This window comes from Colius striatus, chromosome 5, assembly GCF_028858725.1.
Source record: "Colius striatus isolate bColStr4 chromosome 5, bColStr4.1.hap1, whole genome shotgun sequence".
NCBI classification, from domain to species: domain Eukaryota; kingdom Metazoa; phylum Chordata; class Aves; order Coliiformes; family Coliidae; genus Colius; species Colius striatus.
Genome location: NC_084763.1, coordinates 42,506,264 through 42,521,677, shown reverse-complemented (window position 1 = coordinate 42,521,677; position 15,414 = coordinate 42,506,264). Strand labels below are relative to the sequence as shown.

The following is a 15,414-nucleotide window of genomic DNA, read 5'->3' as shown; positions in this document are numbered from 1 at the left end:
GGTCTGCTGTAGGTCCCAAGTGGTATTTTCTAGCCCATACAGAAATTACTCAGGCATCTCAGATGACCTTCACATATGTATCTGGTGACATTTGAGGGGATTTAGGTTAATACAGATAAAAGATGACCTACGTACTTAAGGAGTTTTTTGAACTACTAAATTGCTTGTTGGGTAATGTTATGTTCTCATGATATTAATTCCACCTTTCCAACATAATTCCTCACTGATAATCCCTTCCAACATATAACCTGTTCTTGAAGTGAGAATCTGAAAGTCTCTAAACCAAAACTAAGTAAACTCCTTAACAGCCCAGGACCACAGACAAGTATTTTTGCCTACATCAACCACCTCAGTTTGTTCCTCACAGTTTGTGAAGTAGCAGTCTTTGATCATATACCTCCATTACCAGTGGGACCTTTCCCTCACTACAATTGTTAAAATACAGAGGAATATCCTTGAAAAGTTACAAGTAGAATAAGAACAAAACACTACATGGAACACAAAAATAGCGAATCAATGCAAGCACAATAAATAAATTGAGTAGGATATAGTTTACAGTATAAAACAAACTGAAATGAGAACTAAATCCCTATATTAACTGTCAAAGGACAATCAAAGAATAGATGATGTACATGGTATGCAGTGCTGAATACCAGACAATCAGACATTTAATATTCCAAGGCAGTACTTCTCAATAGGAAGAGTAGTACTGAAAAGGAAGCAGCATTTCTCTTTTTCATGTCACAAGACTGAAAACTATCAGTGGAAGAGCTACTGGGAAAAAGCAGATTCTGCTGTCACTAGGAGCCACAGACAGCAAGCCCAAATGTTTCAAGAGTTAATAAGAGTTAACTTTCAGTCATCAAGTTTTTAAAAACACTAGTCTTCATGCAACCTTATTTTTACAAGGAATTTGCCTAAAAAAAAAAAAAAAAAAAAATCACTGAAGAGAAATTGTGACTGGCTGAGTTAATTCCAGTGCAACACATAGCACACGACATTAGCTGTGCTCCATTTGGAAGTGTTCAGAGCTGTCTTCAATAGTACCATAAGTTTTCATTTGAAAGTCTAAAGGGACTCATCTGTTAAAAATCGTTACAGAAGTCTTTTTACATTCTCCTCTTCTACAGACAAATAAAGATGTCTCTGTTTACAAAGAAAACTTTCTGTAACTGCAATATCAGTGCAACACAGCTTAGTGGGGTTCAACATACATAGTACATATACATAACATATGTATATAAACATATATATGTACATAAACATAGTACAGTTTTAGAAATTCTTCACATTTATAATCCGTTTACAAGGATTATGCATCTGAATGCTGTTCTTTATATCCTGATTACTATTGAATATGTAGAGTCCCACCTGCATTCTGTGGGCATGTCACTTTAAACTGTATAAAAGGTGCAAACTTTTCTAAGTATTTATTCAACTTCATCTTCGATTCCACCAGTGTGCATTTTTAGAATGCATGACCTCAGTCTTTATTCACTTCCTTATAAAACCAATTGTAACTTGAGTAGGTCCTTAAAAAGTTACTAGTTCCACAGAAAATTCATCACTACGTACAGAACTCTTAATTTTTAGATCAGAAATTCCTTTATGCTTGGGGACAGAATTGTGCCACCAACGTTTCAACACAGCAGAATCTACAAGGGCTCTAGTTCACCAACACAAATATTCATGCTATACACACAATTCTGTTGCTTACTTTTGGCATTATTAAATGCACAACCTTCAGCTGAAAGCACGCCTATTTTCACATTGTACTACCTTAAACATTCTCCTAAACGCAGAGACTGTTGCAAGTACTCCTTACAGAAAGCTGTGGAAAAACTGTTTTAAGTTACCTTCTCCTGTATTAGACAATGTCTTTAGCATCTTAAAGCCAACAAGTGCTCACTTTGAAAACTTCTCACGTGAAAAACTACAAGAGCTTTTACTTAGAATCCAAAGCTCAAAATAGGTTTTAGGACTTAATCACTGACACTGTAACGGTGAAGGCAGGTTTCAAACAATTAGTTTTCACCTGTTAGACTACATAGAACACTGCTGACAGTGTCTGAACCTCTTACTTTGCTAGAAGTGAAGCCTGTGGCACATGACTCAAAGCTGACAATGACAGTGGAAGTAGATAACCTACTTTGGAATAACTTTGTGTGTTAAGCAGAGGGAGAACGTTTCTATAGAGGCATGCCTCAATGTCACCAATGCAGACTTAACATGCTAAGTCTGTTGTTTCTGCACAGGGTAAGATGTATCACTATTCCTCTACAAAAAAGGCTAACGAAGCTCCCAGGACGTAGTAGTACTTCCATCTGAGAAGCTAGATACACTGTGCGGTCAGCCTTCTAAGGAAGCCAAAAGGTAAGTCCTCAGGTTCTAAGACCATGACTAACTTAACTTCATCGCTTTAAGGTTAGCCATGAACACTAACATTTTTAGGGGCTTTTGCTAGTGCAAAACAAACAAAACAGGTAAACACACTCTCCCAAGCTCTGCACCAGCTTTCTACTCAACATCTTGGTCAGATTTTTCTAACTTTTTACCATTCAATTACAGCACGGTTGAGGTTGGCAAGGACCTCTAGAGGTCTTATGGTACAACCCCCTGCTCAAGCAAGGCTGTCTAGAACAGGGTGCCCAGGACCACATTCAGGTGGCTTTTGTGTATCACCAAACATGGAGATTCCACCACCTCTCCTGACAATCTGCTCCAACACTCAGTCACCCTCACAGCTGAAAAGTGTTACATTCAGACAGAACCTCCTGTGCTTCCATGTGTGCCCACTGGCTCTAGTCTTGCCACTGGGCACCAGTGACTACAACCTAGCTCCACCTTCTTTACATCCTCCCTTCAGATTTACATTGATGACAGCCTCACCCTGAGCTTTCTCTATACTGAAGAATTCCTGCAATTCTCTCAGCCTTTTACTCAAGTGAGAGAAGCTCCAGTCCTTTAATCATCTTGATGGTCCTTCATTGGATCGTGTCCAGTAGCTCTGTTCCTTGTACTGTGGAGCCCAGAATTGGACAGAGTCATCCAGATGTGGCCTAATCAATGCAGAGATCCTAGACTAGCATTCCTTAAGATTCCTTACACTGTGGGAAGTGAGGAAGTTGCAGCTTCACCATCATCCGCCATTTCAGTCATCAGTATTTTGCTACATGCTTCCTCCTATCTGCCTTTTACTATTTTTGCTGCTTTCTCACTGGATCTAATTGCTCAAATTCTGCCTCTTATCCTTTGGCTACCAGATTCTTCTTCTAGCTACTCATTTAATTCATCAACTAACGCTCTGCTGAATTCAACCTTTAGCCCTTCGACATCTTTCCTAATTCTTCATTAGAGTCATCCAAAAACTGATGATTGCCGAATAGCAAACTAGAGAGAATTAAAATCCGAGCTGAATTAGCCTCTTAATGCTGCCAGTAAAGAAAAAAAACCCTCCACACTTAAAAATATCAAAACATCTATGCACATTTTTATAGAGATTAATAAATATTAAGACATTAAATAGGAAGCTTTGTTTTTCAAGTACACTTCTCCAAGTTTTCCATGTGGGAGTTTTTACTTTAAAAAAAAAAAAAAACCACAAGACCTTCTCCGCTTTATAGGTCAGCATTTTAGGCAGTAGAACATACACAAAGGAATTGAGTAAGAGCTTGAATACACCAGAGCAAGCAACATCACAATGCAAAAGACCATCAGCACTAAGGTAAAAAGATTACTTTGACAACTTCATCATGTATTGCCTCTTTTAACTAAATGAAGCACCTAGATTTCAAGAACTGTTTCAGTTCCCCGAGCCTTCAGAGGCTCTATCCCCCAAGCAAACATGTGACATGAATTTGAGAAAGTGTCTAGATTATGCAGTTATCTTATTTTTATACAAGAAAATCATACCTGCTATGATAAAAGTTCACACTGCAAGTTAAGTTGTAACAATTACAGTTAAATTGTGCAGTTCAAAAGCTCTCAAAGCTACATTAAATATTTACAGATCAAAAGAGACTAAGTTTGACTAGTCAAATTCCCAAGAGGGAATTCTAGTGTATACTTTTTCTGTTGAATGTTAGTTCCTTCCAACTTAGACACATAGCAGCCATGATTTTATGGATTTTTAAACCAGATCTTTTGACAAAACATTAACTGGCAAGTCATATCTGTTCCGCACTATTAAATAAACACAGAAAAGGTAGAAATCAAACTTTTTAAATAAAACAACAACTGTTTAGCTCCAGTTTTCAGAGTCATTTGTAGTAAGAAACATACATAGCAACTGCAGCTCTAACAGTAAAGTTTTAGCCACACTTCAGATACACACAGTTAAAGCAGTGGATTACTTACCAAAGAAGTCAAATGAAAAGGGGTCCCTTCCACCAAAAAACTCCCTGAAGACATCTTCTGGGTTACGGAATGTAAATCCAAATTCAAATGGATTATCATGATGATTTCCACCTGCAAAAAGTTGTTAAATTTCAATTACACTCACATACTCTTACAAACATGAAATTCAAGCTTTATGGTAATTGCATCATTTGAAAATACAGTGAGTTTCTAAAATTCCTCTCTCCTTTTCAGGTATCACTCAAGCTAAGTACACACAATACTTTCTAGATCCCAGATATCAGTAATAGTATATTTTACAATAGCTAGAAAAATTGGAAGAAACAACTGTAACTAGAATTTCCAAGATGTTACATTTTAGGCCTTAACATACCTACTTCCAGATTCTTATCTTAAAAAGAAAGCTGCAGAAAATGGCTTTCCACCAGAACAGAGAAAGCAAACAACACTACTAGTCAACATACCTCCACCTCCATTTATCAAGCCTTCTTTTCCGTATCTGTCATAGATGTCCCGCTTTTTAGCTACAAAGAGAAGTTTTACATTAGGTCAGTAAACAGGCACATTTTTGTTAAGGACTGAGACGTAATTTAGGTTGAGAAAGAAAATGCACTGTTGGTACTGAAAAGAGAATCTGAACTGCTTAAAGATGTACATAGGTAGATTATGTTGCTCATGCTGGTGGTGAAGCATCAGCCAAAATCCAGTCAGGGTACCTGATTTGAGAATCTTAACATTATCATGCTATTCCCACTGAAATCTCTTTAGTAAACAATGTTTTTGAAATTCAAATAGCATTACTGAAAGAACGTGCAGTTAATCGAAATAGATGCTGAAAGGTAAAATACTTCTAACAGGAATTCAAATTTTACATACTGATCATCATTGCAAGTTTTCATTACTTGTAGATAAGTTCCCCACCACACACTCCCTCAGCAAAGCTCAGTACACTACCCATATTGCCATTCTTGAAAGCAATTTTTAAAGAATGGAGGTTAACCTCCCCAGTGATGTAAAAAGACTAAAGCAATAATGTAGACAAGGTCTCAGAAGGTGCAGGAAACACCAAGGAAGACCCAAGGGCTCACAAAGCCCAAAATTCACTTTGAAAACTGTAACGTTTTTAAAACCATAAGGGAAGTGTGTTCTACAATCATCCAATTTTAGTAGTCTTAGCTTATATAACTCCTCACAAAACTATTCTGCCAAAAATCGGTCTTCATTCAAGTGTGTAATGCTGTCAGAAAATTTCATTAAGTCTGCAGAACAGTTGATTGCCTCTTAACCACAGGCCTCGGGATTTAGATATCCCACTGCACAAATGATTGTTAAGACATCAGTAACTTAAGATTTGGACCAGATCCAAAAACAGGCAGCAATTTTAGAAGACGTCCCAAAATTCTAGCAGTGTATTGTTTCCAAAGAACTTAAAAGATCTGTATAACCACCAGACCAGTGTCCTATTTTTCTCTCACCCATGAAACTTGCTTAAGAGGTTAAATTACTCTAGAAGACATGCATACAATGAACTGCCCATAAATTCTGTTTCTCCCGTGTCAATTAAGTATCAAAACTAACCAAAGAAACAGGGTGAACATGACTGCAGTGTGAGAAACCAGGCCAAATTCCGAAGGGTAATCTAGATGCTGCTAGACTTTAAATATAGCTTTCCCATGCTCACTGGTCTCAGGTGAAATCAAGGACGCTTCAGAAATAGCATACAGACAGCTGCAGTCAATTACAGGGGAAAATAACCAAAGTAAATCACTTTGTTATGATTCACTGTGCTTTTGCCAGAACATTAACAAAAGTTAAGGTTACTTTTCAAATAGATACTGGTGAATTCCTGCACCACCTGGGACAGGCTAAGCAACTGTTTCAGATTAATTCAAAGTAAACACTCTGCTCACCAACACAGCTGAATGACTTTATGGAATTCATTCAAACACAAGTCAAATTTTTAACTAGGTTTTCACTTTGCTTGGTCTTCCTCGGGATTGGTTTGCTGTTACAAGATCTAGAAGAAGCAGGCCCAGCAGGATTGGTTAAGAACAGTAATCCCCCTAAACTGATTGTAACATTGGCTTTACTTCCTAAGATAAAAAACAATCTTAATATTCAAAGATACCTCTTCAGGAACTTCTAGCAAACATAGGATTTCAGTTTCTAGAAGAAAAATGGTTTGGTTACTTGTCTATAGATTCTGAATCTCGTTTCAAAAATTCTGCTTATTCTGTCTTACCTGCAAGCTTCTTTTTCTCTCCTTTCTTTTGAAAATTAAGTAATTAAGTTGGATAGTAAACTAAAGTTACAATATCCCTTTAAAGCATCATAAAGCATTTTCAGTGTAATATTCAGACTAGAGCCCTGCAGTTCAAGAGTTCTTTTATAAAATACCTACCATCTGACAAAACTTCATAGGCCTCAGCTACTTGTTTAAATTGTCGTTCTGCCTCTTCTTTGTCGTCTGGATTTTTATCAGGGTGCCATTTTAATGCCAATTTACGGTACCTAAATGGAAGGAAAACGATATTTTACTCTGAAATGTAGGAATATGCTATAGAGATAAACACAAAATGTTTCAAATAAGTTGTAAGGGATTAAAACATTTAGAGATTCCTCAGTGCTTTGTATCCTGCATCTAAAGCAGCATGAACAGATTCTACAGGTACACAAAGAACCATTTACTCAGACTTCCTTTAACAAAAAACTGGATTCAGGGATCTTTAGTGAGATTATTCCTGGGTGTTTCCGATGATCAACATGTGGCAGGTTTAAGTGGAATATTCTGTAAGACTTCTGCTATGGACTTCTCCTTGAAGTTCCACAATTATTACATACTACAACCAACCATGAGAAGCATTAATAGTATTCTTCTGGTACAAAGACAGCAAAGCTCCAAGAGTACCCTGATACCAGACTGTCTCAGCATCTGAACATCAGTGGCTTCTACGAGTGCTACACCTGCACACAACGCCCATGATGGTTGATCTGGAGTGTTTTATACAGTCATACCAGACCACAGCTCAAACATTTGAGTTGATGAAGTGGTATGCACAGGAATTTGCAAAAGAAGAAGGCAGAAAAAAGGCATAAATCAAACTTCCAAACACCAGTGCAATTTGATTAAGGTCAGATGCCATGGGGAAAAACAGGAGAAACGTGGTATTTCCATATTACTTGAAACTGCAATTTAATGACAAATAGTTTTGGTACACTAGAAATTTGTACTACAGAAATGTTTCCTCCCAATTGCTTCTTGCAATGTAAATGGTACCTTTTGAAAATGTTACAAGTATTCATTTTAAAACAGCACATAAAAACACTAACTCTAAACTAAGAACTGGAATTGGTTCTTTTGGATATTCATAACTTAAAGGCGGGGAGGGGAGGTTAGTAGTAAAGAGATGTTTAGTTCATCAAAATCTGAGCACAGAAACCAGATCTCATGATAAGAAAGTGCTACTATCCAAAAAAGCAGCATGCCAAATACTTGTTAGCAAGTTTGAGAAAGCACATCTGCAAATGAAGGGGAAGACTACTTACTACAATTCAGCCAGAGAAGGGGATGTCACTGCCTGTTCTTTATCAACTTTGGAGGCACAGTTGTACAGAAATGCATTTAATAGTTATCAGAAAACAGTGACTGAAGCCTTTACACTTCAGCACTATTCACAATTCTTTTCCGAATTTCTTCACAACATTGAACATTTCTGTTAGTGAAGATACCACCTTAGATAACTACCATTCATCCTAGCATTGACAATCAAGTGAGAAATAGTGATTGCGCTTGTTCCTTAAAATGCATCTTGTATACACATCAGTGATACTTACGCTTTTTTAATATCTTCTGCTGAGGCATGCTTTTGCACTCCCAGAACTTCATAATAATCCACCATGTTTCAGTAGTTGTCTTGTTAACAACAGCTGAGTATTTCAAGTCCTGTAACAACAAAATCTTGTAAATTAAACTTGTCCAGTAACACTACCTCAAAACAGTCTGGTAGGAGTCTAGTACCTTCAAATACCAAACCTAATCTGAAAGCTACTTGTTTTTACAAATACACATGTTCTCTAACCCCAAAAATAAACGAACTTACAGATCAATTACTTTGACTCTGACTTCTGTTTCTTTTCTTTAATCTCACAAACACGGTGCACAGAGACATGAGTACAGGCTTCCAAAACAAATTACACTAAAAATTCAGGTTTAATCAGTATATTAGGAAGAGTATGAACAGCATGTCATCACTTTGATATATACATTAATAACTGAATGCAAAAGAAACTACATATTATGTGCGTTTGTCATATGACACCTACATCACGTCCTTAGCACCTAAGTCATGTCTTAAGCATGTATATGCACAAAGGGCCACATCTTTCTCATATACTGTTCAGAACATTACTGAGACACTCCTTTCCAAAAAGTAATTTATGTGTAGGTCTTAGAAATCCAAAACTCCACTGACAGTTTCCAATTCGCTCTTCTTGTACTGAAACCCTTCATATATGAAAATTCACATATGACCAAAGCTACTGAATTCTATTTATGTCCTTTATGGTTACCAATGTAACACATACAGTCAGGCAAGACTGCTCAAACTGCAAGGTTAACCAACCAACTCCAGTATAGAGGCATCTTGTGTTTGTTAGTATAACACAAAGTTTTCTCAAGAGTCCTAAGAAACTTTTAAGTTAAAAGTAATCTGTCATACTCCATTAAATACTGACAGTTTCTGGTCAATACTATAGCTACAAAGAAGAGTTACCCTAATCATTACTTCATCTATGGCTATAGAATATTTCTAAAAATGTTAAGAACATTTCATCTCTTCTTTCAAAGGCTTCTTCTCCTCACTAGTGTAAACAAGTCTCCATTCCAGCAAAACTTTCAGTCATCTTTCCATCCTACCACCGCTGCTGGTTCATTCAAGTTTTATGAACAAGGCAACACTGACCTTTTCAATGATATATCAACTCAGTACAGGCAGTCGCCCATACCTGGTTGTAACACTACTGCAATGTATTTATCACATTTTATCCTGTGCATCAAGAAAAAAAGAATCACTGAAATCACTTCCCCCCAGCCCTCAAGTCGGTGTTTCTTATTTCAAAGACTCATTTTCACATTCTTCTACATAAATGCTGCAAGAATGAAGGATGACACAAGACCAGTGAAATACTCTGAAATTAATTCATTGTACTAGTATTATGTATCTCTTTCAATATCCTAGAACATAAACATTAAAGAGAAACTGCCTTTCAAAATAAATTGGTACATCTTAAAAATACATTGCTGTTGTAATAATGCGGAATTAACTTTAATTAGAGATGTGGTTACACACTTCCTCAAGTGGCAAAACCAGTTTAGGAGCAATCCTGCCATGCCACCTTCCCCCCTCCAAACCACTTCCAGAAGCAAACGTTGGTTTTAGCAATCTAATTAATCATAAAGTCCCAAAACCATAAAATTCAAGTATAGCAGGTACACAGACCTCTAAATCACACTGCCCTTTGAAGAAACCTTCACACTGAAAAAAACTGTAAGGGTAGTTAATATTGTGACCAAGGGAAGTGGGAAGATGTACATTAAAATTAACATTATGAATGTCAATACTAACACAGTAATGGCAGGGTTCATTATGTAAACAAAATGCCAAAAATATCCCAGAGTTTTTCCTACCAACTATCCTCACTAGTTTTGCTGTTTCCCAAACGATGATCAGAACAGCAGCTCTATGAATACACAGGTCAGGAGCAAAGGTAACCTGGGTTAAGCATGTTATCAAATCCTGTAGTCAATCCTTACGAGTAATAGTATATATGGAATAGAGTTTACAGAAATAAACGCCAGGGAGGGGGGATCTAGCATGAATCAAGCTTAAGACTAGAAGTCAGAGCTCTATCTAACAAGTGATACTAGTCTAAAACCTATGATCTTACAGCAGGAAGCCACAACACCTAAGAGCACATACCATAATGCTAAGTTTTCTTTCCATATACTTTTCTTATTAAAGATTTGCATTAGAACTCCTTTCAATCTAAGCAAATATCTTCAAGGGAAAATTCAAAACTCCAGCTTCTAGCTAGGATAAGCAAATAAAGCAATTTAGATGTAAAAACCAAATCACATCTTTTCCTAGAGAACTTTGTGCACACTGGCCATCATATTGATTTCAACAAAGATTTCTTTAAACATTTCAATTATTGAACAAAAGAATTATTTATTTCAAAGAAATGCCTGAGGCTTGAGAATCTTTTGAGCATTTTATTCTTCAGTTATTATTTGCCACTAATAAAAAGTCTAGAACTAAGACAAGCCAGAAGCTCTTCAACAAAAACAAACTGCTTGTATTCTCCTTCTCTTAATCAAACATTCAGGTGACAGTAAAAGTTCATCTACGATTAACCATTATTGCTATTCTGATTGTTACCATAAAGCATAAACTGCACCACTATAATTTTAGATATCATAGGAACTTTTCTCTTGTATGCAAAAAAGTTGTAGCAACATTTACATACATGAAGAACATTTATCTGCAGCATTTTTTCCCCCAGCTTAAGCAAAATATGCAAAAGCACTGAACAGCATCATCTGATACTTAGCCCCTTAAAAATACTCGTGTTTTTGCTCAACATCCAGAAATACAGAAAAAGAAAACCACCAACACAAAAAAACCCAGCTTTACACTCAAAAACTAGAAGAGATCTGTCTCCAGTCTGCCAAAAAAAAAAAAAAAAATTAAAATACTCACTCAGGAAAACAACAGCAACAACTTATATCAAAGCAGAAAAAAGTTAAATCAGTAGTTTTAAGGCTAGTAGGCATCTGCATGGTGAAAATGCCTATATATTTTGAAGAAGTGAACCATACCTTTCCATAAAATGAAAAGCAAAAATACTTAGCTGTCCTAACAAAAATGACAGGACAAAAATCTTCTTCCAACCCCAAATCTGTCAATTTATCTCAAAATACACACGCAAGGCTCCTTAACTCGGCATTCAAAAGGGATTTTTCCAAAGCCACAAGGAAGCCAGCTGACATTAGCTGATTTGCCATGTCCAACCACAGAAGTCTTTAAGGTCTCATAATAAATAAATAAATAAATTAATTTTTAGAAAAAAAAAAAATCCCACAAAAAACCTTCCAGATCAAAGTTGTTTCATGACCTTGGTGTTCTTTGGCAAAAGTCTACCATTAGTTGTGTTTATAACTGGACTGTGTTTACAGGACACTATCAGCTACTCCAACTCATTCTTTGGAGCATGAACAAATCAAACATCCAAATGTTTATGTGAACAACAAGGTTCCATAGCTTAAAGATTTCTCAGTCATGACAGGAGAAGTCAGCTTTGTTCCGGCTTACCGAGCAGTAGCCATGAGTGTTCTTACTGACTCCCTGCAGCTGACAGGGGTACATGATCAGGTTGGACATTTCTCTCTTAAGAGCACAGCCCAAAGATAGATCAATTTAGTTATCTTGAAACCTGGCTCATAAACTCTCTTTACAGTAAAGTCCTCAGCTACGTAAAAGGCATGAGAAGAATTACAGAAGACAGATATGTAAAGAGCTACAAAACTGCAAAGATCAGTGACAAGAAAAAAAAAAAAGTAATCAGATACACAACCTGCAGGGATGACAATACAGCACCCCTAACTTAAATACGGAATGGAAGAAGGCATCCAAACAATAAATTCTTAAACCAGTTGGGAGGGGATTCAGACAGCAAGGGCCATGTGACCTTTGCAGTCAGCCTAGTCAGAAAAAAGTTATCTATTTCTGGCCATGAAGCAATGGGGCAGCACAGAGAGTCCTGAAAGATGCCAGAACAGCTCATGCTTAGTGATTGGTGCAGTCACCTGGGTAAAGGGAGATGGAGCTCCAAATTCCTGATTCATGTACTTCACAGATGCAGCCAGTCATCAACACCATGCACGGCCATGCAGACCCACATACCTACCTGCTTCCCAGGAACGTATCTAAAGGATCACATCCTGCTGGCAACACAGGAAGAACAAACATCCTGATCTGAATCCCATCCTAGCCTGAGCTTGTGTCTGACCTACTCAACAGCAGCTGAGCAATTTAGAGATGCTTGTGGTATGTTAACACATGATGCAAACACTTAAAGATCTTTGGGAATTACAAGTTATCATTAAAAAAAATATGATTTTGCACATTCCAAGTTTGGACCCAATGAAATTTTACACTCCTTCAAAGTATGAATGAATGAATGCAGTAGCATTAATACCATTGTGGATCTAGGACCACACACAAAAAAAAAAATCAAGCAATGTTATTAACTCTTTTTAAGTTTTCTAGAATGTCCTCATTTGATTTTTATATAACTAAGAAACCTTTGCTAAGCTTTTTATCATTTACAGTATAGTAAATTCAGAGACATAGACAAGTATTTTCAGCCTTAGAATAAAAAACTTCATCGGTTCAGTCACTTCCTATGTCCACAAGCTATCAATTTAAAACATAATCCATGAATCGTTAATTACTTGCCCACATCTCCCCAAGTTGTCAACCTAAAACAAGGGTAAATAAAGATCAACCTTAATGCAGTAATGGATTGCCAAGGCTTTAAAGACATATGTGTACCAGTGGCTCAAGGAGCGCTCACTGGATTGAAGAGGTCACTGCCTTTAATATCCAGATGCTGACTACAGACACTGCCTTCCTGTGTCATCCCACGCTCTCATCAAAAAAATACAACTCTCAGATCAGAACTCTTCAGAGCAATGCTTCATCAACAATCAAATGCATTTCACCTAGTAGAACTCAGCGACACAGGGAACAATACAAGTCTCAAATCCTTCACCAAATCCCAAATAAAATAAAGACCTCTGTCAGTTCTAGCAACAGTATTTGGGCTAAATTTAACAGAGCTGAGACCACAAGCGGTCTCTGGGCTGTACTAGCAAAGGCCCATTCTGTTCAGGCTGCACAAGCAGTAACATCAAAACACTCATGTTGTACAGCAGAAAACCTTTGAGACATTTAAGAATGCTAAGGAAACAAAGAAAGTTACTTTAATTCGGAGTGAACAGTACACAGCAAGAACATCTGTATAAAATTTGGGGCTAATTAATCTGACAAATAAATTTACACAACACACCAATGTTAATTTTTTCTTTCCACTACTAGATGCACAATGTACTAAAGACTATGATATACTAAAAACCTCAGCACTTTTAATTTCTACTTACCTAAACTGTGACAGCTTTTCTATGCTTAACTTCACAGCTGCCTGAAATTTATTGTTTCATGGAAAAATGTAAATTTACCATATAATTAGAGGTAATAAAATGTACTAAATAGCTGTGTTTATACTTATTATATTAATACTACTACAGCATCCCCGTAAGACGATTCTAATAAAACCAACATTCCAAAAAGCTTAGTTTCATCTTAGGTTTACACAAAACATCCTGATTCTATGTCAGAAAACCAATTTGAATACAGCATTTTTTGTATGAGGGTGCAGTTCATAGAGGGGAAAAGTAATCTAGGCTGTTTAGCTTGCAGCTCAAGTTCTATATAAAAAAAGAAAACAAAACAATACAACAAAAGCCCACTGTAACCAAAAAAGAGCCACTCAAGGCCAGAAATTACAAAGAAGCCTGGTCATTCCACTCCTCTCCAAGGAGCACAAGACAATTATGACAAGAACTACAGGACTTTCTTGTCTGTGTTACTGCTTGGCACGTGAAAAGCCTGAGAGAGTAGCAAGTAAAAAACTATTAAAAAACAGATCAACCTAACAAAAATGGAAACAGATGAAAAGTTAAATCATCATCTGTGAAAGAAATGTAAACTAGCTAAGAAAAACTGGGAAAAACTGTAGATCGGAGGATAGGCTGCCCTCACGTTCTTGGCTGATACTCTACTGCTTATCTATCTGATCTGTGAGCTGCCTTAAATCAAGGGCTACTTATTCATGATCTCTCCTTAAAGCAAAGGGACGTTTTTCCAAAACGCAACTACTCAGGTGTCCAAATTTGGACTTGTATCATACAAATATCTGGCACATTGGCACTCTCCTAAAACTAACCATAAAAGGCTCTTTTACACAAAGTAAAAATACTCCTAACTTGTTTAAAAGAAAAAAATATGATCTGTGTTTGAATATGCAATTAAAACAAGTGAAAGCTTCAACTCGCAAAGATCGGGTCCGGAAAGCTGCAGCCAAATAATCACATGCAATCAGACGATCTTTCAGGGAAAAGATAACAGTTTAGTGTTTCTACTCACTTCCCTTGAAGTAACTTTTGGAGTCACTACAATTTTAAACAATCAGAAAAAAAAAAAAAAAAAATTACATTACAATAACTTCTACTTCAGAACAATGATGACAGACTGTTAAAAAGACTTTAAACAATTAAGAAAGTTTTACCAAACACTATCTGCAAGGAATCTATGAATGGCTTCAGACTTAACTAGGAGCTTCAAGACTTTTGAGAAGTGATGAGTTCCCACTACTGTCAGTGAGATTTCAGTACTTATTCAGTGGAACTGGTAGTTGCAGGAGTGAAATTCATACACGTCAACTATTTCTTCCCCAGCGGTTTGACAGAAGCAGAACAAATGCTTTCATTAAGTCTAAATTTTTAAAAAATCTGATATCCATTCAAATGAAATATTTCACTCAAAAGAAAAAAAATATAATTTAAACTTACTAATATCATGAACTACAGTTTTTATTTATATTTATCTTAAAATAAATCATATATAAGATTAACTAGTCTTGACAAAACAGTAGTTTCTCACTAATCCTTCCATTCCCTGGATAAAACAAAACAAAGGAAACGCTGTTGACAGAGAATGTTTTCAGGACACCGCTGACAAGCGTCTGTAAATGTTATTAGAGAAATGAAGCACTTCTTACTTAAGAAGAATACTAGAATATTAAACCCCACACAACTAGCTTTTAAAAGAAAATTAAGGCAACACATTCCTCCTTCAAAACATCACTGTTTATATGGTAAAAAGATGGTTCACTCAAGTCTGAAAGTCCAGTGCAGCGCTATGACTGAGATACACTATC

The 15,414-nt window shown here is 36.6% G+C and overlaps 1 protein-coding gene across 2 annotated transcripts in view; it reads right to left on the bottom strand.

The window, feature by feature from the left end:
• DNAJB6 (DnaJ heat shock protein family (Hsp40) member B6) overlaps positions 1-15,414 on the bottom strand; it is a 60,144-nt gene that overhangs the window by 41,873 nt on the left and 2,857 nt on the right. For both annotated transcript variants that reach the window (XM_061996315.1, XM_061996314.1), the window contains exons 2-5: positions 8,191-8,299; positions 6,758-6,867; positions 4,821-4,880; positions 4,357-4,467 (exon numbers count right to left, since the gene is read on the bottom strand). In XM_061996315.1, the coding sequence (XP_061852299.1) occupies positions 4,357-4,467; positions 4,821-4,880; positions 6,758-6,867; positions 8,191-8,255 (346 nt within the window). In that variant the 5' untranslated portion in view covers positions 8,256-8,299. The remainder of the gene's footprint in view (positions 1-4,356; positions 4,468-4,820; positions 4,881-6,757; positions 6,868-8,190; positions 8,300-15,414) is intronic.